General features: G+C 52.9%; 1 protein-coding gene across 4 annotated transcripts in view; it reads left to right on the forward strand.

The window, feature by feature from the left end:
- EGFL7 (EGF like domain multiple 7) overlaps positions 1-20,786 on the forward strand; it is a 32,240-nt gene extending 11,454 nt beyond the window's left edge. For all 4 annotated transcript variants that reach the window (XM_054007546.1, XM_054007544.1, XM_054007545.1 and 1 more), the window contains 8 exons: positions 3,705-3,902; positions 6,498-6,620; positions 7,120-7,232; positions 8,932-9,027; positions 11,166-11,339; positions 16,527-16,591; positions 16,984-17,146; positions 19,698-20,786. In XM_054007546.1, coding sequence (XP_053863521.1) covers positions 3,823-3,902; positions 6,498-6,620; positions 7,120-7,232; positions 8,932-9,027; positions 11,166-11,339; positions 16,527-16,591; positions 16,984-17,146; positions 19,698-19,720 — 837 coding nt within the window. In that variant the 5' untranslated portion in view covers positions 3,705-3,822 and the 3' untranslated portion in view covers positions 19,721-20,786. The remainder of the gene's footprint in view (positions 1-3,704; positions 3,903-6,497; positions 6,621-7,119; positions 7,233-8,931; positions 9,028-11,165; positions 11,340-16,526; positions 16,592-16,983; positions 17,147-19,697) is intronic.
- Positions 20,787-21,277: the final 491 nt, after the last annotated feature.

Raw genomic sequence — 21,277 nt, forward strand, 5'->3', positions numbered from 1 at the left:
AGAAAAGCGATCAGAGAAAAGACAACGCTAAATTACAATTTGACAAACAAGCATTAGGCGTCGTCTGCAGCCCTCAGAGGTCCTGGCTTCCTGTGTGCATTAAACACGTGTAGAACAGCTCTAATTTGATCAAGAGCGGCTCTTTATCTGACGCGGAACAACCCTGATTTTAACACACCGTGGAGGTGGAGATACATTCTGATGGGGGGCGGGGGGGGACAATTCTGTTTTAGACTCTTTGATTTTTAAAAACAGAACAAAACAAAGTGTCCTTCGGGACCCAGGCCTCTAATCCTTTGCCACCCCCTGCAGGCAAAACTCTTACCTCTGTGAGTGGAGTTTGGTCGAAGGTCTGAGATGATCTTCGGGGTTTGATTTAGAACGTGGAATTCAGTCCCGTTGAAGAAATACCATTGGCACGGAGGATTATGATTTCACTGAGAATTTGCACCGTACTCTAGCTTAGGTGAGGTCAGAGGGAATTAGGAGGGTCATCAGACCACCCAAGATGTTCTAAGATGCCTCCATGTGTGTTGAGGTGTGCAAAAGAGTTTTCTTTCTTTTCCATTGGTTGTTGACGTTCTTATTTCTGTAAATGGACCGAAGCTTGATTTCTTGTGGAGGCCGGCACCATAAATAACTAACTAGAGGGTGAAATTCGGTGTAGACAGCCAGCACAAGGCCTGTGCAGCATCTGAGCTGGTGTTTTGTCACCCAGGATGGAAAAGATTTTTGGCCCCTTCCCTTCCCCCCACCCAAAAGGGGCAACAAAACAACTTGGCGGTGATTTGGCATCAGTAACGGGGTGGCTTGCCTCATGGGCTGGAGAGCCTGGGGATAAGCCAGCCCTGAATACAAGATGAACCCCACCTGAATGGGATCAAGTAATTCCCTATAAACAGCAGCAGGTGGCTGCAATGAAGTGGGGGGATTCCTTGGGAAACAGAAGACGAAGGAGCTGCCGCTGGCTTGAAGAAGCAGCTGTTGGGAACCCATTGAATTGTACTGGGGTTGGGTCAGAATGTGTTTAAGGAGTGAATACATACAGGGAGCTCCCAGGTGGGGAGTGTTTTCATTTTCTTTGGACTGTTGGTTGTTTAAGGAACCCTGAAGAAGGGGAACATAGAGGCAGGGCACTGCACAGCCCGCCCCTGGCCGCAAGGGGGCGCACGGGAGGCAGCCAAGACTATCAGTGATCCTAAATGCAAACTATTAAGGATTAATCAGACAAAATAGGGTGATGCGATGGCGGCCTCTGTGCCTTTACAAGAAGAGGGAGGTTTGCTTGTCAGCCTTCTGATGGAGTCTGCTGTGCTTTTTGGGGCCAGCTGACTTCAAATATGTGGATCTAGTCGGGGTGAAACTGAGCTCAGGATTTTAACCAGCTTCAAGCCAACCGTCTCTTTCTCAATTGCTTCTGTGGGCCGTTTCCCTCATGTTCTCGAGGGGCCCAATCCAGTGCCTGGGCATCACTGCACTTGTCCCTTTCAAGGATACAACCTGCCTGCTAATATGAGTCCCCTCCTTGGCCATAGCGGAGCTAATCCAGCCGCTCCTTGAACAAGAGTGTTTGGAGCGAGGGCCCGTGTGACCTTTTCTATAGCTCTTCCTCCTCTGTTCTGGATCTCGCATCCCCCTCTGCTCCAGACCTTCCTCGCTGCTTCTGACCTCTTCCATGGTACCCCTGGACAGAGGATCCAACCCACCAGGGGTTGGTTTGTGCCCCAGAACCATTATTAGCCACGCGGCCGCCTTGCTCTGCTTTGAACCAGATTCTCAGCTGGTGTTGCACTGGGCTTCAGTGGAGCTGTACTGTTTGACATCAGCTGAAGAGCTGGAGAGCTGGAAATTCTTCTAAAGAAGAGCCATGACAGAGCCTGGACCATTCCAATTCTATTTCCAGCCCTGATTTCCCCTTTTACAACCTTCTTGCTATATCAGTGTGATATTTCCCCGTTTCCATGGGGTCGTTTCTTATTAAGCTTGTGTCTCCCCATAAAAGTGGTTTGTTTCAGAGGGTACAGTCAGAAAGTCTGGCCCTCTTTCATTGTCATGTATTTGATTTGTTTTTTTCTCCCTTTAACTTCCATCACCTGGAGGTCAACGGATTGTTTAAATTAGATATCGTTATTGACCCGCTAGAACTCTGCCTCGTCTAGCAGAATCAATGCCTCTTTATTCCCAACTTGGTTAGCATTGGCTTTGCAGAGAAAGCATTTAGCCTTCTAAAGCACTGGAGAGGACCCTTGTGTTTAAGAGGGAAGGAGACCCGATTTCACGATTTCATTTGGCGAGAAACATGCAGCTTTATGATGGCATATATATTGCAGACCTTTGTACTGGCCTCCCTGTCTGGCATTAGTGGCATATTTCAGAATGATACAGCTCAACAAGCCATTTACTCTATTCCTAGTCAAAGAAAATCTTCTTAAACTTGTGGGGCCAGATCTTCAGAGGGTGTAAATCAGCGTAACTCCACTGGCTTCATTGGAGCGATGTGGGGTTTTATGCCAGCAGAAGATTTGACCCACAAGTATTTAATGTGAATCAGATGCGAAATAACAATGACCCTCTCTAATTTTTTTTAAGCACTTTTACATGGAACACCCTTCGGGTTCAGCTCTGTTACCTTCTTTTCTTATCCTTGCCGGTACGTGCCCAATGATTTGGTATCGGAAGGCTGCTGTGCACGCTGGGTTGTGTAGAGTGATTGTGAGCTGCAGGCTGCGTGGGTGCTTTGTTATTGTAGGGTTGGTCGTGAGTGTTGGCCAGACATACAGGGCGGCTCGCTCATGAGGGATGGGCTGCACATGCTCTGCTGTCATTGTAGGGTTACTTGTGAGCAGTGGGTGGCTGGCATTAGTGATGTTTGTTTATTTTAAAACCCATCATTGGGACCGCTATCCTCATATTACTAATAGTGCAGTAATAACCAGACTGTGCCAGATGCTGTATAGACAAATAAATGCCAGTCCCTGCCCCAAAATGCTTAGGGTCTTACGAGACAAAGGAAGTATTATTATCCTCATTGCCAGATGGGGCAGTGAACTTAAGTCAGTGGTTCTCAAAGCCGGTCCGCTGCTTGTTCAGGGAAAGCCCCTGGCGGGCCGGGCCGGTTTGTTTACCTGCCACGTCCGCAGGTTCGGCCGATCGCAGCTCCCACTGGGTGCGGTTTACCGCTCCAGGCCAATGGGGGCTGCGGGAAGCGCTGGCCGCCCTTCCTGCAGCCCCCGTTGGCCTGGAGCGGCGAACCGCGGCCAGTGGGAGCCGCGATCGGCCAAACCTGCAGATGCAGCAGATAAACAGACTGGCCCGGCCCGCCAGGGGCTTTCCCTGAACAAGCGGCGGACCGGCTTTGAGAACCACTGAGTTAAGTGATTTGCCCCAGGTCACACAGGGAGATTTTGGCTGAGCCGGGAACTGAACCCAGATCTCCTGAGTCCCAAGCCAGAAACGTCCCCATGAAATTATTGTTTTTGCCGCTGCACTTTTAAAACCTACTTCGCTCGCGCTGCGTCATTGTAAGAGCATATCCCGCATTGCTTTGCTAGTGCACAGCAGGGAAATTCCTAGTCCCTTAGCGAAAGCAGCCCTACACCTTGCTCCCCTGCGCTCCTTTTTCAATAGGCCCAAAGGGGGCCATTGAAACGTCCCCGTCCCAGAAAGGACGCTGCATGGTAAGGTCATTATTCTTTTGGTTCCAGGGTTCCCCACTGAAGAGACACATGCAGTAAGAGCCAGTGCTTCCCATCAAAGAGTGACACCCCTTCATGCCACACAATATCGCACAGCAGGAAAGAAAGTGCCAGCAGAGGACAGGAAATGCAGAGAATCAGCTGCCTCCTCACGGGATTTGTCTTAATCCTCGGTGTGACCAGCACTGAGCGTTTTGCCCGGTCAGGGTAAGCCTCTTCTTTGTCCATCCTTCAGAAGTCTGGCTTGCCGCATGCATGCCGCTGGGCTTCTCTGCAAGCCACAATCAGGATTGATTCAGGGGGCTAGGCTCAAGGAGACATCAAAGGCCAAGTTCAGAAGTCTGCTGCATATGAATGAGCGGCTTTCGAGGTGTGGGGACAGGCAAGAGACAACCTTGCAGATTCTTCCTGGGGTAGTGTAGGTTTTGGCGAGCTTTTGTGGTGTTTGTTTGCTGTGTCTGTAAAGCAGAAAGCCATCCAAATACATTCAAGTGTATCCGTCTAGTTCCATGCAGCATATACAAAGAGAGTATCTTTGCCAGTTGACTTGGGGAGTCAAAAAGCTAAATAGAGCGTGCACTGCTAATGATTTCTTATTGTGTCTTTCGTGCACATCCCTGCATGCATACACCCTCCCTCAAGCATAAGTGCACACCCACCACCAACACACCCACCCACATGCATTCACACACACGTACATACTTCAGATGTACCCCCACCCCGTACACATGTAGATGTGCATGCACACACAAATGACTGGTTCACCACGTTCAATATCCTGCCACTAGTAGCAGCCAATATGAGATGCATCAAACTACGGCAAAATCTCACACCCCTAAGTCGGCAATGCTGTAGATGATGGAACAATTCCTTCCTGACCACAGTGTCAATCAATTTGTGCCCTGAAGCATGGGATTTGATGTCCCCTATCTGATCATGCATAACTGCTATTGTTATTGTTGTTAGAGATGGGTTTGACCTAAACCCCAGGATCCAAACACACTTTCAACTGGGGGGAAATTCAGATTTGGATATAAGCTGGGCAATGAACTCTCAACTCTCTAATGGGTCAAAACAGCATCCCAGCTCCAAAGCAAAACTTCCCCTTGACTGCCATGTTAAAATGTAGGGAAGTCTGGATTTGACTCCCGCCCCCCCTCCCCCTATTAACTCATTTCCCAGTAACTCTGGAAATATTGATATCTGGACCCCAGTTTTGTAGTTCTGACCTATCTCATTTGGTTTTACAGTGAGTGACCCAGCCCTTGCTACAGTATTGAATCTTTTGCAGCCCTGAAGTCTACAAGCTGAATCGCTCTCTCTCTCTCTCTCTCTCTCTCTCTCACACACACACACACACACACACACACACACACACACACACACACACACACACACACACACACACACACACACACACACACACACACACACACACACACACACACACCCCCTCTGGCTGCTGATATATATATACACACACCCAGAGTAGATAGATCTTTATAATAATGTCAGCAAAACTGCCTCTTTCATACCATTAATCCAGCAGGGTGAAATGAGTTATCCGGAGTTAATGGAAGGCATCTGATGTCAGTGTTAATTTTCAGCACTTTAGTTCAAGTTTCTAATTTGTCTGGGAAGCTGACACAAATAATCGGGTTTCTTAATGGGCTTCTCCTCCAGAGCCTAAGATCGGTGTCAGACAACATCCAGCTGAACAGAACCTCTCAACCTGGCAAAAGGCAAAATGGTGCAAAAATCTTTAACCAAGAACGTGTTGGATGTGAATTTCATGAAGCTTTTACATTGCGGGTGGGCGGGGTGGAGAGCTCCAGATCTCAGCAACCCCGGTGCAAATTTAGAGCTACTTCAGTGGAAGGGATTTTACCCCACTGAGCAGAATCTGGTCCTTGCTGTGGATTTTTGGTCATCACCTCGGTGTTGTTTTTCAGTGCTGCCACAGTCTCGGAACGAAAACAAATCGAAGGCCAGCTAAAAAGCAAATGATTTTTTTTACCGCATTGACGTGTCCCCTTTAATCTGCTGTTCAGGGGGAAATGATTCCCCCGGTAATGGATTTGGATTCCTCTCCTTTGCATGGTAATTTTACAGCAGCCTTCGGAGGACTCTGTTCCGAGACTTTGCATGACAGCCACCCAGCAGCCCGTTCGCTGTGGATACCTGTTCCCGACATTGGAACGACTGGCATTGTTTTCAGTGAGATTGGAGATGGCCAGCCAGGGCTCCTGGAGACAAACTGTAGAGGTAGCCTTGCAGCTTTGAGGGCAGAAGGGAGCGTACCTGCAAGTGTAGAACCTCATTGAGATAGGTGCAGAATATAAGCTCTCAGCGGTGTGAGGCAGGATATAGAGCTGATATTCAAGGGATTTACTCGTGTTAAGTTTTGGAAGCCCCTATCAGCTCCTCTTCCCAACTGCACCCCAATGACTCTGCTCCAGTAAATGAGGAATGAAGGGAGCCTTAGCAATTGCATCTTAACCGACCCTCTGTGAGGTTCTTGGCCAGAGTCTCTGTTAGTGGAACTTGGCACAGCTCCATTGGAGGCATGGGGCCATTGACGCTAGCTGAGAATCAGGTCCCCCATAGGCCAAATGCAGCCAGGGAGTAAGAGGGCACAGTTGCACAGAAGTCAGCAGTGTTGCATCCTCTTGCCCTGGAGCTGGGTTCGGCCCCCACGGAGGGGTTTTCACATCACATTCCTTACCTGCGTTCCGGGCCTGATCCCCGTTGCTTTATGCCTGTCGCTTTCACTTTGAGTGAGACCCGGTGCCTTCTGTCCAGCCGCAGGGTGTGCTCTGCAGAGATGCAGAACGGAGCCACTTCCTATGTGGAGTCCCACGTGCAGCCTGTCTACCAGCCCTACCTCACAACGTGCCAGGGACACCGGCTCTGCAGTACGTACAGGTGAGAAGAGCAGCCTGCTTCAGGGCATGACGGGTGCCAGCGCTGCAGACAGGTGGCATCTGGACTAGCCCGTTCGCTCCAGGGATGGATTACAGTCTCCGGGGATGCTGTGTACAAGGATTTGCCCAGAGACACAGCATCTCCCCAGGGTGCTTAGCAAAGGGTTTGTTCAGAGGTGTATAAGGAGCCATCACCCTGCACACTGGAGGGAGGAAGACCATTCCCCCAAGCCCCTGTTGGGAGAGATAGCCGTACTTGGCTCTTGGGTGTGGGCACGGCCCCTGCTCCTAGGAGCATGCGAGCAGGGAGGGATAGGGAGTGGGCAGAGGCAGGCTGGCACAACAGGGGAAGTAAGCGGCAAAGGGATGACCTGGTTTACTCCCCAACCCTAGGAGCAAGGCAGGGGAAGGATTGTGACTCTCCCCAGGGCGAAGCAGTCGGCTCTTTCCGCACCCCATACAGGCGCAGTCCCTAACTCCTTTCCTGAACCTTATTGCAGAACCACATACAAGGTTGCCTATCGCCTGGCCTACAGGAGATTTTCCCAGCCCATCTATATGTGCTGCCCCGGATGGAGACGGGCAAACGTCCACGCAGTCGGATGCAGCAAAGGTAAATGAGTGGCAGAGAGAGAAGAATATGGATCGTGATGAGATTGCAGCATCTCCCCTTTGGCGCTTTGGTCCTGCTCTCCCTTCCACTTTGTTTTACACCAGTCTTTTTTCATTGACAACGGTGGCTTTCTGCCTGATCTGCACTGGTGTAAACAAGAGCAGAATCAGTCCCATCGCCTCGAGAGGGACAGCTACAGCCTGGCTTGAGCCCTGACCTGGGAGTCAGGAGATGTGGATTCTATTCCATTGACTTGGCAGGGGCCCTGGGCAAATCACACCCTCTTGGTGCCTCAGTTTACCCATCCGTAACACAGGGATTGGAACTACTACTCCCACGTTGGCAAAAAGCTTTGTGCTTTGAGATCGCTGAATGAAAAGTATTAGCATCATGCTGGTGGGAGGGGCTCTCCTAGTGCAGAATGCTGGAGAGAAGGAAATACAGCGCAGACAGGGGTTGTTTACACCCTGCAGAGGGCTCTCAGCACCTCTCTGATCATCACCTCTGTGTGCCTCAAAAACCACTCCCCTTGTTACCAGATCTGTCTGAAATTAGTGTAATTCTCTCTTGTACTAAGCAGGCACTTATCCTTCCAACACCCGCCTGTGAGAACAAATCGGTTTCAATCAGCCATTCATTTATAGCCTTGCTTTGCTTGCCTTGTGTATATAGCTTGGCTTTATTAGCTTGGCTTATACCAGAGGAGAAATTAATAAACCCTTTCTGCATAAATCAGCAGTAATGGAACAGCTCTGCTCTTAGGGGGAAATAGTGATGTACAGCACAAAAGGAATGCCAAGCCCATCAGAGGCTAATCTCTTACCAGATCAAACCAGCCTGCAATATACTAAGGCTTCCCAGAGCCTGTCACTGACTGAGAGCTGCTGCAGTCCCCCTCTACATCCCCCCTACTCCCTACACAGACTCTGAGGAGGTCTTCCTCTTTCCAGGGCTGAAATGGGTTAAGTTACAAATGAAAGTGTTTATTGTGCTAGCGAACCCCAGTGGAAAGGCTTTCCAGGCATCACCTCAGTGCCATTCAAAACACCATCCTAGATCTGTTGCCTCATTTGATGAGCCCCTGGAGTTACTAGAAGGCTGTGAAAATACTGAGTTTCTGGGGCCGAATCCTCCTTTCTGATCTGCTCAGGGATCTCTGACCAACTCTGGGCCGAACTGTGAACCTCTTACTTCCGCTGGGAGCAGCTGTTTGCACTCGTTGCTGGCCCATGGGAGCAAGGCGTTCACAGCCTTTGCCCTCTGTGAGTCACTGTGGTGTCTTCTACCGCTTGTCTCACGCCGCGCGCCCGCCCGTCAGCCTCACTGGAAGTGCCACATGCTGAGCGTAATACAGATCTGATTCACATGGAGGCTGTTGCATTCACGGGGTGGGGGCCTCAGCTGGTGGCAAGGGGCCGCGCTACGCTGACGTTAATGGAGCTGTGGGCATTGACACCAGCTGAGGATCTGGCCCCATGTTTTTGCTCACCTTTAACATTCGCCCGAACTCTGCTGGCGGCCAGGAACATTCCAGAGGTGCGCTCAGCACAAAGGCCTGGACAGGCGCTCAGAAGGTGCTGATAAAAATCTCCCTGACGACAGGAATTTGCAATGGTGGGAGCACGTGCGCGTCTGCCTGCGGCGGGAGGCCCAGACTTTTGCCTCGGCAACATGGTGACCGTGCGTTATTGTTTTACAGCCATTTGCAGGTTGCCTTGTCAAAACGGTGGGAGCTGTTCAGCCCCAGACAGATGCACCTGCCCCCCAGGATGGATGGGGAAATCCTGCCAGACAGGTAACAGCTCTGGTTTCCCTGTTTTGTATTTCAGTCCCTTCCCTGGGCTTCCCTTTGCCGGGGCGATGGGAGCAGGGTGGGGGATGGCGGGATATAGCAGGTGACCTGTAGAAGGTGATTTGCAGGAGCTGACAACAATCTCCTGGATAGGCCAGTGGCACCCAGGCCTAATGGTTTCCTCTGTTGGTTCTCAGCAGGGAGTGAACCTGAGCCGTGCACCGGCAGAGTGCCAGGCCCGTGGGCTGAGAGAGTAACTCCAGGCTCTGTTAGCTGTCATAGATTCTTTACATGGACCCAGCGCGTTTACCCAACCCGTGACACCAGCTGTGTGGTGCCTCCATTCCATGCTTTGGGTCAGCCCTTGAGATTCGTGGGCGCTGCCTCCGCAAGGCGTCAGCTCAGCACCCAGCGCATGTAATGGGCCATCAGGCATCTTCAGCAGGATCGAGCTGCCCGTGTGCCTTCACCAAGGGTCAGGTCAGGTGCTTGTGCAAAAGACCCTCCCTGCTTCCTGGTAGCTGAGTCCCGTCATTTGGAACAAGGGCTGCCGTCCCATGGGCGTGGGCATTGTCGCTCCTGGGCAGCGCTCGGGGAGGTACGGCAGGACTGGCTTGTGGATCTGGGCTCTGGCACTGGGGGCCTTGGGGCAGGTCACTGAACTTCTCACTGACAGCAAAGGTCTGGAGGGGTGGGGGTGGGGGGAGCGCTGTTTATGCCCACAGCTCCCACAGACCAGCAGGCAGGGGGTGGGCCAGAACCGGCCAAAGGGCTTGGATGGCGTAACGCTGTTGACCCAGCAGAAGGAGGCAGAAGCTAGCGTGTAGCTGGCAGATTGGGGTAAGGCGGTCGGGATGCTCAGTGGATTTTGGGGGGGTGCTAGCTGTGGGAGGCCTTCCCTCCATTCCCTCCCCCTTCTGCTAGAGCTCAGGGCCGAGACTGGATTCCATTGCAAAGCAAAAAGGCCAGAGCCATGGCTGGGGTAAATGGGTGACGCGCCCGCCCGTGACGTTCCGGGCGCTCTGAGAATCTGTCCCTAAATGCCCTTTCTCGCTCACTTTATTCGAGAGGCCTCGTTTTGGGGGCTTCATATTACACTCCTGGGGAGCATGCACAGGCCTGCCCAGCCCCCACCCAGGAATTCAGTCCTGTCGCAGCCTTTCTGGTTCTCCTCTCACTTGCCGCGGTGTAACGCAGGAGTAACTATGGATTCGAATGGTGTAAAACCCCTAAGTCCAGTAGGTGGTTGGCGGCAGATGCCTGACGGGTATAAATTGGCTCTCTTGAAGCCGGTGAAGCGGCCCTGATTTCCACCAGTTGAGGATCTGGCGCGACTGTAATACCAATGCACGTGTGTGGGGTTGAAACACTGGCAGGCTGTAGTGACAGCTTGGATCCTCCCAGCGCAGAGGGCTGAAGAGATTGTCCTGGTGCCTAGAACAGGCTTGCCCAGGCACAGGAGGGGGCTGTCGTTCATTTCACTTTGTGGGTAAGGCGTTAATACCCCCTCTGCCCCCCGCGAGGCGAGGCGGTTGGGCTTTACACACCCACTCGAAAGGCTGATAGCACCTCACCGGGGATGGGCTGGCGCGTGTGGCCCCCCGGAGCCAGCGTTGAACAGCGCTCACCCAATCAGGGAGTGTTTGGCTCCAGCGCCCCTAGAATTAGGGAGCGTTCAGATCAGGGGCTTTGTTTTTGCCCTTTTTAGATGTACTGGGCCTGATGCATCACGAGGCTTCTCCCGTTTTACCTGGGGTAGCATCAGTGGCGTAAAACGGGAGTAGCACAGTGGAGAATCTGAAGTTTAGCTCCTGCTAGAAGCGAGACCCGAGCTGGCTGCATTGACAACAAAGGAGATTCTTTACTCGGGCAGCTGGGCATGGACAGACTCTGTGGGGTTCTCTCTCTAGCTCCCAACGAATCCAGCCTGCCATCAACACCCAGGTCTCCCCGGCTTGTGGCCTGGATTAAGCTGACGGCTCTCTAGTCCGAGCTGTTCCACGTATGCTTTTGGTGAGGGGCCCTGTCTGGTGTGGTGGTGTCAATCTGCCGTGCTCGGTGCTAACCCTGTCTTCACTAGCACTGCTCCCTGCTGGCCCGCCCCCACCCGAACCCCTGTGACTTTACCCCTGTGCTTTCAGACGTGGATGAATGCACTGGCCCGAGCCACGGCTGCAGCCAGCATTGTGTCAACACGCCTGGGAGCTACGGCTGTGCCTGTCGGGCTGGGCAAAGGCTTTCCGCCGATGGGAAATCATGCCAGGCTTCGGAGCCACCCACTGAGACAGAGGCCTCCCCCGCCCTCAACCGATCAGGTAACACAGCATGGGCTGGAGCTAGTCCGGGGGCATGTTACTGCTTGGCTGAATGTTAATTGCATAGCCTTCACCAAAGGGTACGAGGCAGTGGGGGGTCTCTAGGCGCTAGAGCAGGGGTCTGGGAGCCAGGATTCCTGGGTTCGATTCTGACGTGTGACCTGGGCCAGTCACGCACCCACTCTGTGCCTCGGCTGTAAAATGGGGATAATGGCTTGCTGTGAGGTTTAACTGATTACTGGGCGAGACCCCCCCAGCTGGTGGGACTAAGGGGCTTTGGCAGCCAGCTACTGGCCAGGCCGAAGACACAATGGCCAGCGGGGAGACAACTGGGTCAGCACAACATCATCTTTTCTCTGCATGTGACTCCAGAGCCACGAGGACGGGAGTGGCGGCGACGCTGGTGCCGGCCCATTATTACTTTTGGTACGCGCTGTGACACTTCAAACTCGTACCGTGAGTAATAATGCGCTGCGGCCAGCCCTGGCGACAGACAGGAGCAGCACGGGCGGAAGGGCTGTGCCTGCGCGAACAGCTGTGGAGGTGATTCCTGCGGCCTGCCCTCTCGGCTTTCTCCTCTCCAGAGCCCCTTTCCCCCTTGGGGCAATCTCTGCCATCTCTCCTGGGCTATTGCAGCAAGTTTAGCAATAGGGCTAAGATTTTGTCACGGGAAAAGTGACGCACGGATCACAGGCAGCAAACAAAAATTAACGGGCGCCCGTGACCTGTCTGTGACTTTACTAAAAATAACCAGGGGACAGGGCTAGGTAGGGGGAAGGAATGACAGCTGGAGTCCCAGGGGGTGGGAGGGACTGACAGTTTGAGCCCCACTGCCATGGGGGTGGGGGCACACAGCCCTGGATCCAGCGGCCGCAGCCATGGGGGGTAACTGCGGGGGACACACAGCCCCGGATCCAGCGGCCGCAACCATGGGGGGTAGCCACAGGTGGGTGGGCGCACACAGCCCCGGCTCTGGAGCTGGCAGCAGCCGGGGGGCAGGGGCACACAGTCCCAGGTCCAACCACAGCCACGGGGGGTGTAACAGCCCTGTGATGCTGCGAGGGGGGGCGCACGGCCCTGGCCCCTGGTGGAAGCTGCAGGACGGGGAACACGGCCCCAGATACAGCCCCCAGTGGAAGCCGCGGGGCAGGGGAGCGTATGGTCCAGGTTCCAGCTGCAGGGCAGGGGTGCTGAAGCCGAAGAAATCACGGAGGTCCGGTGAAGTCACGGAATCTGTGACTGCTGTGACCTCTGTGACTACATCGTAGCCTTATTTATCACTAATTCCGTAGTACAAGGTGCACAGTTCCACCCACTGCCCCGGTTTATCTCTAGAGCAGGCCTGCACAACTCGTAAAGCGGTGAGGGCCATATTACTCCAAAGAAAAGAGCTGAGGACCGAAACCCCCCAAGCGCTGCCAAACCCCCCTCCCCAGCACCACCCAGCCCCCCCCGAAACACAACACCCCCCCCGGCGCCACACACCACATGGAAACAACCCCCTCAGCGCTGCTGAAACACTACCCCCCCCCCCCCAGCGCCACCTGCCCCGCGGAAACAAACCCTCATTCCCCAGCACCACCCCACCAAAACAGCAGTATTGAACCTCGGTAATTTGTTATAGCGGGCCCCTAAGGTAGTCTTTTTGCTAGAAGTAGAATAAGATCTTCCCCCCACTTTGTAATCAATTGCCCTGTTGAATGAGGAATGAATGAGGTGTGAATGAGGAAGGCATGGAAGGCAGGCACCTCCAGACAGCTGCAACTCCTGGAGAGGGCAGGGCTGGCTCTAGGATTTTTGCCACCCCAAGCAAAAAAATTTTTGGCCGTCCCCCCCTTTTTTTTCGTGCCCCCGGCCCCGCCCCAACTCCACCCCTTCCAAACCCCTTCTCCAAATCCCCAGCCCCGCCTCCTCCCCCAGCGTACCGCATTTCCCCCCCCACCATTGCTTCCTGTGGGCCCCCCGCGACCTCCCGCCCTAGCTCACCTCCGCTCTGCCTGCTCCCACGGGTGTGCCGCTGCTCCACTTCTCCCCCCTCCCTCTCAGGCGAGGCAGGGCGGAGAAGCGGAGCAGGCGGAGCAGAGGTGAGCTAGGGTGGGGGGGGGGGGGCGCAGGAAGTAACAGGGGGTAGAGGAACCACTCCCCGCTCCAGCTCACCTCCGCTCCAGCACCATCGCTGCCTCCCCCAAGCGCCCTGCCACTCGGCTTGTCCTCCCTCCCAGCCTTGTTGCGTGAAACAGCTGTTTCGCGTGCGGCAAGCCTGGGAGGGAAGGAGGAGAAGCGGAGCGGCGGCGGTGTGCTCAGGGGAGCAGGCGGAGGCGGAGCGGAGGCGAGCTGGGGCGGCGGGGGCACTTTTTCCCCATGCCTCGGAGTCGGCGCCTATGATGGCCGGTGCCAGAATGCTGCCCCTAGAAATATGCCACCCCAAGCACCTGCTTGTTTTGCTGGTGCCTGGAGCTGGTCCTGGGAGAGGGGATGGGAGCCAGACCAGATCAGATCAGTAGAACAGGTCAGCCACCGATTCACCGCTTGCCTCCTCAGCCCCCCTCCCCTGGCTCACCTACTCACTCCCCGCCCACTCGCCTACTCAGCCCCCCCCCTTCACCCACCGCTTGCCTACTCACCCCCCGGCGGGCCGCACAGTGAGCCCACCTACCCAACCCCCGCGGGCCGCACAGTGAACCCATGCGGGCCGCATGCAGCATGTTGTGCAGGCCTGCTCTAGAGCGATGTATAGGGCTGTACGGGATAGAGTCCCACCCTCTTGAGCAAATTCTTTGCTACGCCAGCTGCCCAGCCCAGAGGACGGTGCTCTAGGCAGGGTGCAGATGCCATTTTCCACTTCACACGGGGTAGATACAGCCCCACTGAAGTCAATGGAGCTGTGCCGGCTCGCCTCCGCGGTGGAGCCAACCCCGGTGTTGCTGTCATCCAAGCGCATGGAAGGGTAGGACATACCTTGCATACACCACAGCCCAGCCTAGCAATACCTGCTCCCTTCAGCAGACCATCAGGGGCTAGTTGTTTGGGCTTTGCGGACGGGGAGCAGGCTCCAGCGAGCTCATTAAGTGAAAGCACGGCCCTGCTAAATTGCATCTGCACAAGGACAATTGCTAGCATGGGGTAATGCAGCATCCCATTGCTAATTGCACCTGGCTGCAGCCCACTGTTGTGTGCTGGGTGTCAGACCATGCCTGCTTTGCCGGAGGAGGGCAGCTCCAGGGCCCTGTGGATCGCAGACCCCAAACTGCCCTTTGAAAACCTGCCAAAGCCAAGGAATGAAAATGAATCACTTTTGAAATATCTTTGGCACCTGAGCATCTCTAAGGAAAAGTGTCAGGGGCTGACGGCCGTCTCTTAATTAATACCCTTTGGTGGAAACACAGGAGGTTACTTCAGGGCTAAATTAGTTGCAGCCGGACAATAATTCTAAACCTTCATCTTGTTTCTGTTCAGAACAAAGGTAATTCCCCTCCCCCGCCAATCACACACACATTTTGGACCCATGCTTTGCTCCCCTGTGAGGGGAAAAGGTGAACTGGTCTCAGCCTGAAGAGCAAAGGCTGGTTGGAGTGTGTGGGGTAATGTGCCCCTCAGGATTAGGGTCAGAGGCTGGGGCTTGGACAGCTTTCTGTGTTCCAGTGCCTTGTGATTTGCTACACTGCCAAGACCATGTTCTTCAGTAAGAGCCAGCATTGCTTGACTCTACTAGTCGCTTGGTTGCCTGGTTTGGGCCAGATCCTCAGCAGATGGAGGATCCAGCCTGGGGAATCTCTGCAAAAAAAAAAAAAAAAAAATCAAAGGGCCAAATCAACTGCCCAGCCCCAGGGAAGTCAGTGGAGTCATAAGATAAAAGTGGGTTCCCCCCCTGGTCCCCTGTACAACAAACCCACTTGCAGGAGCATAGAGGAGCCAAGCATGCAGAAGGCACGTTCATGTGTGACGGAGACCTTGCCCTGCAGCCCACCCCACTGCTAGGACCATCCCGAAGGAAGAATCCCGAAAGCCGCGGCTGTGCGAACACATGGTGCAGAAGCTCTTCAGGATTGTAAATCCCAGGGCAGAAGGGTCTCAGAATAAGGGCAGATTAGTTAGCTCCCGGGGTCAGTCACAGGCGCTCCTCAGTGGCTCAACTGAGGGCAGTTGTGTGTTTTCAATCAGCCACTGGTGTCCGGGCTGGTCATTACTGCCCAGGCCCCTTTCCATAGTTCCTGGATTAGTTGAGGCGGGGGGGGGGGAGGGGCTGCTGGTAAACTCTTGGCGGGGATTTCTAGCTAGGATGTAGATTGATATAGGGGACGCCTGAGCTGTCGCTTGTTTTCATTCCTGCAGCTGCTCCATGAACTGTGTCTCAACAAGCATGTCCCAGTGTGGCAGCCAACAGCCAGCTCCTTCCCTCACTCTCAGGCAGACCTCCGGCTTAACCCTTGGGCTGCTGCTGCCAGGGCCGGCTCCAGGCACCAGCCCACCAAGCTTGTGCTTGGGGCGGCACCTGGAGGGGGGCGGCGCGGCGCTCTGGCTCCAGCCGCCGGGGAGAGCGGAGCCCCGACCGGGACTCGCCGCCCTCCCCCCGGCGCTCTGGCCGCCGGGGAGAGCGGAGCCCCGACCGGGACTCGCCACCCTCCCCCCGGCACTCTGGCCACCGGGGAGAGCGGAGCCCCGGCCAAGCACTCCGCCCTCCCCCCCAGCGCTCTGGCCACCCTCCCGGCCGCCGGGAAGAGCGGAGCCCAGGCCGGGGAGAGCGGAGCCCCGGCCAGGGCTCGCCGCCAGGGAGAGCGGAGCCCCGGCCGGGCACTCCGCCCTCCCCCCGGCGCTCTGGCCGCCGGGGAGAGCGGAGCCCGGGCCGGGGCTCACCGCCCTCCCCCCGGCGCTCCGGCCACCCTCCCCTGCCACGCTGGGGGTGGGGGGCGGCCGGAGGCTTTTTTGCCTGGGGCGGCAAAAAAGCCAGAGCCGGCTCTGGCTGCTGACTCGCGGGTTGCCAGTGGCACCTGTCCAGGTTTTCCCAGGATGGCTGGGAAATCCGCCAGGGGGCTCAGTACACACTGCCAACGCCGCCCTTTTAGGGGCTCCTGGGTTTTTTGCACCTGAGAGGTGGCAGACCTCGCTCCGCCATCACAGCCCGGTTTTGAGGATGACCGTTCACTTTAAGGGATTTTATTAATTCCTGTGATGCTTTGCTCATGGCAGGCGCCTCCAGTGAAATGAAGGAAGAAATGCAAGCCCTCCGGAGCCGGGTGGAAGTGCTGGAGCAGGTGAGCCCCTGTCAGCGAGTGCAGACAGAGATGCAGGCACTTGTACCTCAGCCTTTTTTCACTGCACTTTTAATTCAGAGTATTTGGCTCCAGAACCTCATTGCACAGCTGTTCATAGCTGGAATTTTTGCCCTTCGCTGGCTCTATTTTTAATTTCGCCACCTCATCTAGTCTTGGCTTCTGGTATCAGCATTCCCCGCTGCGCCGCCCACCGCTCGCAGCAAATACTGTGAGAACTCCCCCCACCAGGAGCCCTGTTAGCACTAGTCAACTACCCCAACCATCAGCTCTGCCAGCCCGGGAGATAGCTGAGCCAGCCGTATCAGCTGCTGGCAGGTCTGATAGTGTAATAGAGAGGGATGAAAACTAACAGCTCCTCTCTCTCTCAAAAGAAACTCCAGTTACTGTTGGCTCCATTCCATAACCTCATGCCATCGGCAGCAGATGACGTCAGCACAGACCCCATCAGCCAGCTGTTCTACTCCCTGCGGCAGCTGGATAGAATCGAGTCCCTGAGTGAGCAGATCTCCTTCCTGGAGGAGCGACTGGAGACATGTAAGTAGCCAGGGTAGTTTGGCAGTGCTCAGCAAGGAGAAGGCCCTTGATTCTGGTTATTGCTAGAGATTGTACCCCTGCACCTTTTGCTATTACAATGACACTGCCCTAGACACTGGGTCTGTAAGGTAGACATGGTCCTGCTGCTGAATTCTAATCCCAGTTCTACCACAGGGTTAGGGTTACAAGCTCACTTCAAAAAGCCATGTCCCTAACTTGTAGGGAGCAGGTGGAACAGTGACATGCTCTAAATGGCCCCTTTTTTGTGCATTCCGAATGGGTAAATCAGAGTACAAATGCCAGATTGCTTCCCTCTTGTAAAGCAGATCTAAGAAGTAGAACGGCAGACATACCACGCACGTGCAGACCAACTGGATCGGTTATGTTTATGCCACAGTTAATCTACTTCTACGCCAACTCCCAAACCATCAGCTTGTAATTAATAAAAGATGGTTGCAACCAGCCAGAGTTTCATTTCAAAGCTGTTTGTGCGGGGGCTGAATCCGATCCCTTCATGCAGCATCCAAAGATAATAAACAGCTGCACAGAGATCACATAGTTTTGGGCAGTGGCGCGGGTACATATTATCTCAGCTCCTTTTCATGCCACTGCTGTGCAGGGGCCATAAGCATCTACATCAGAAACTGCCTCAGATCCTAGGGTGTGTGGGTGCCGTGTCAGAATTCAATCCTTAGTGAAACTCAATACAAAAGTTAACAGTCCAAGTGAGTTTGGGGAGTACAGAACTAGTCCAAATCATGAGTACAGGGAACATTGAGGGAAATTGCGCCTAAAATTCTACAAGCCATTTTTTTTTCTGCAGTGCAGCAAATCAGGGCTGTTTAGAAAAGGTAAAATTGCACCACAACTTTGAACAAAAGCATTTGATGAAAACCTTCGCTTCTGAAAAAGTATAACTAGCTGAATAAAGAGCAGGCATAGGGCTTAATTTCCTACCAAGATGTTTGCAGCAGCTGTAGTTATCCAGCTAATGTGTGGGTCATGGAAATTAACCCAGCCTGGTGAAATAAGTATCAACATAATGTTTGCTGTTAATTTCAGTGTATAGGTTTGTGTTTTCACACAGCTGCGTTAATTTCAACGTGCAGAGGCGTTAGTGGAGCACTGCTCCTTGGGATAGTAGAATGTTTTACTCCCCATTACAATTTTGAAGTGCTTTGTTTTAGTATGCAATTTGCCAGCCATTTACAACTTTTGCATTTGAAAGCCTTTTGTTTTCCATTAAATGCTTTTGATCAAACTTGCTGAGAAACCTGCTCATTTGTCCACTCAGGAATTGGTGTGCACCAACAATACAGCTTAATTCCTGATTAGTTACCCTGCCTCTAAACGGTAGAGGAAGTCCTACAATATACCTAGTTCCAACATAGTTGCTTATGTGCCTAAGAACACGGGCCCTACGAGACCGTCAATTTTCAGCTGGTTCCTGTTATAAAGGGGCAAAACTTTTTCTGTTATTTGCTCAAACAAACAAAAAAACCCATATGTTGGGGGGAAAATGTTACAGGGGCTGCTCTGTAGTGATGTTTTTTGAAATAGGCTCACTCTGTCTTTTAAGGACACATTCTTATCACCAGCACAGTACTGGAATGAGCTGTAAAGTGGAATATTTCCACACTACCTTGTGATGTTGCTTAAAGTTCACAACTGTAACTAATTTGTGCCAGGCCCCATCCTGCCCCCGGGATGTTTTTTCCCTTTTAAAACAAGAAGGTTGAAAAATTAAGATGGAAACTAAGACCCATCATGCTCAATTAATTAGTATTGATAGTGCAAAAACCTGTCACTGAACAGGGCTTAGAAAGGTAGCTGGAATTCCCTCCCTTCCATCCTCAGCGGGACTCCAGTTTTTTAAAAAGTGGCGTCCAAAGGCTTCAGTTGCAGGCACAGATTTTCTTTGGCACTGCTCCGCGGTTGGGGTACTTGGCCGTCTACATGGTAAGCAATCAGCAGCCACATATAGAAAAACGTAGCTGTTCTTGGTTTAGAATCAGGCCTGTCATAGCTTGGTGACTCTACAGCAGTGAGATAAGAGTGACTTTTGGATACCCCGATTGTACTGTGTGCTGCAGGTCTGAGCCTCCTGGAGAGTGGAATAGAAGTGTTAAATGCTTTGTGGATAAAAGACCAAATAACAAGGCCCTTAATGTTAGTTGAAGCTAGAGGGTTTTAGGTGGTTTGGAGGGTTTTTTCCTATGGTTTAATAGTTTAGCATTTGATATTATTATAAGTTTGGATTTAAATTCATTCCCAGACTGACTGTGTAAGGGTTCTACCCATAAATGCCTAGGATCTTCCCTGAAATCTGGGACTTGATCAGCTGTGCTGGTCAAAAGTTACCCCTTTACAAGCAATCTGAGGGTGTTTGGACTTTACTTTTTAAATTGCCTGAGCTTGTGACCCTTTACAGACAGTCACACCCAGGAAGTTATACTAGTACAAAAATCAGTGTGTAGACCAGGCCGCAGCCCTCTCACTGGCACCAAGACTGGCCCTGACTAACACCAGCTCTGGAATTGTCTGGTTTCAGGTTCGTGTAAGAATGAACGCTAATAGTAAGAGGAGCAGCACTTCATTGTGGGAGCAGAGTGATTGGTAACCCTGGATTTCCTATCTCAGCACCTCTTGACCCAGCCTGCCGCAAGAGGCCCTGAATGCCTTCAGGACCACGTGGGAGAGAGCCATAAAGAGCTTATTTTGATACGAAGGGCCCTAGTGTGTTTTTCTAAGAATTGAGCTGCTTGGAGACTGATTTTAAATTGGACTTACACCTTTGCCATAAGGGCAAAAAACTATGAGATGCTCAGGGTTTAACGCTTTCTTCCAGGCGCTTGGCCCACTGGCACAGCATCAGCCAGTGCCCTACAAGAGACTTGCTAAAAGTGAAACCATGTGGTGCTTAATTTGTTTGTGACTATAAGGGAGGTGAAATCTTGGGCCAGCAGTTAATCGTGTGGTACAGCAGCAGGAGATGATCTGTGCAAGCAGCAGCTTGTTTAGCTTAGACGCCTACGTTCTTCGAGAACGAGATAGCCAGACCTTGCTCTTGCTGACAGCCAGTGGAAAGTTTTGCCTAATCACACATTGCGTCACTAGTCAAGCAGAGGGGAGATAGGAGGGCTGTTTTCCACCATCTCCTTTTTACACATGCCTGAAATTCAAAATGGACCAAGTCAAAGCTGGTCAGTAAAACCTTCCTCCATTTGAAATGCTAGAGGGGGTGGGAAGAGGATAGATATAATTCCTTTGCTTCTTAAAAATCGGTTTTATTTACACACTGAAGCCTGGCACACTTGCTTGTCTATGTGGTAAGATAACCAGCCAGTTTTGCCGGCTAAACCAGTCTTGGCTCAGCCTGGGAGGAGGAGTGGCAGAACAGCTGTATTTAAAGTAGGAACGGATGCACATTGCCCAGTTGCCCTGGGTGAAGCCTGCAATGCTCATGCCTCTTTGCATAGTTATCTCAAGGCTGCTGGAGGAAAGATCCTAATGTTTCTAGAGAAACAACGAGTCTATGGTACAATGCTTTCCTACCTGTAAACTGCCAGAGACTTGAGGTCTATTAGCCAAGCACTGTGTAGGGTGGTGCAGTTTTTGTATTAAAGTTATGTCCTGTACAGCTCTTGGGTATGGGCTTGTCATTGGTTGGTCAAGATGCTGAGCCATGAATTAGGCGCAGTGGAATCCAGTTTAGGGGTGTTATTCTACTCTCGGTCATGACTTCACTCATGGGAGCTTAACACCACAGTTACTGCTGCACCAGAGGTAGGCTGGGGAGGTTAGCAGCTTCCTTGTGCTTGTAGCCAAGGTGCAACTTGATGTAAACGCACACTTACCCGGGTAGGAAGCTGCAGGTAGAGATGTCTGCATTTCTCCCCACCTCCTGCCTATGGCAAGGGGAACAGTTGCAGTAGCATCTCTTCTTCTCTGCCTGAAGGGGGCAAGGGGGTCCAGCAGGAAGCTGAGGGTACAAACAACTGTGTAGGGAACATGACCAGCCCCTCCACCCATATATAGGAACATGGACGCTAGATGCCCTCAAGTTACTGGAACCCTTTAGAGTGGTCACCAGCTCTGCTTGAGCCTAGTAGAGGGCCTGCTGCGCCTACA

The sequence above is a fragment of the Malaclemys terrapin genome, chromosome 17, assembly GCF_027887155.1.
Source record: "Malaclemys terrapin pileata isolate rMalTer1 chromosome 17, rMalTer1.hap1, whole genome shotgun sequence".
Lineage (NCBI taxonomy): Eukaryota > Metazoa > Chordata > Testudines > Emydidae > Malaclemys > Malaclemys terrapin.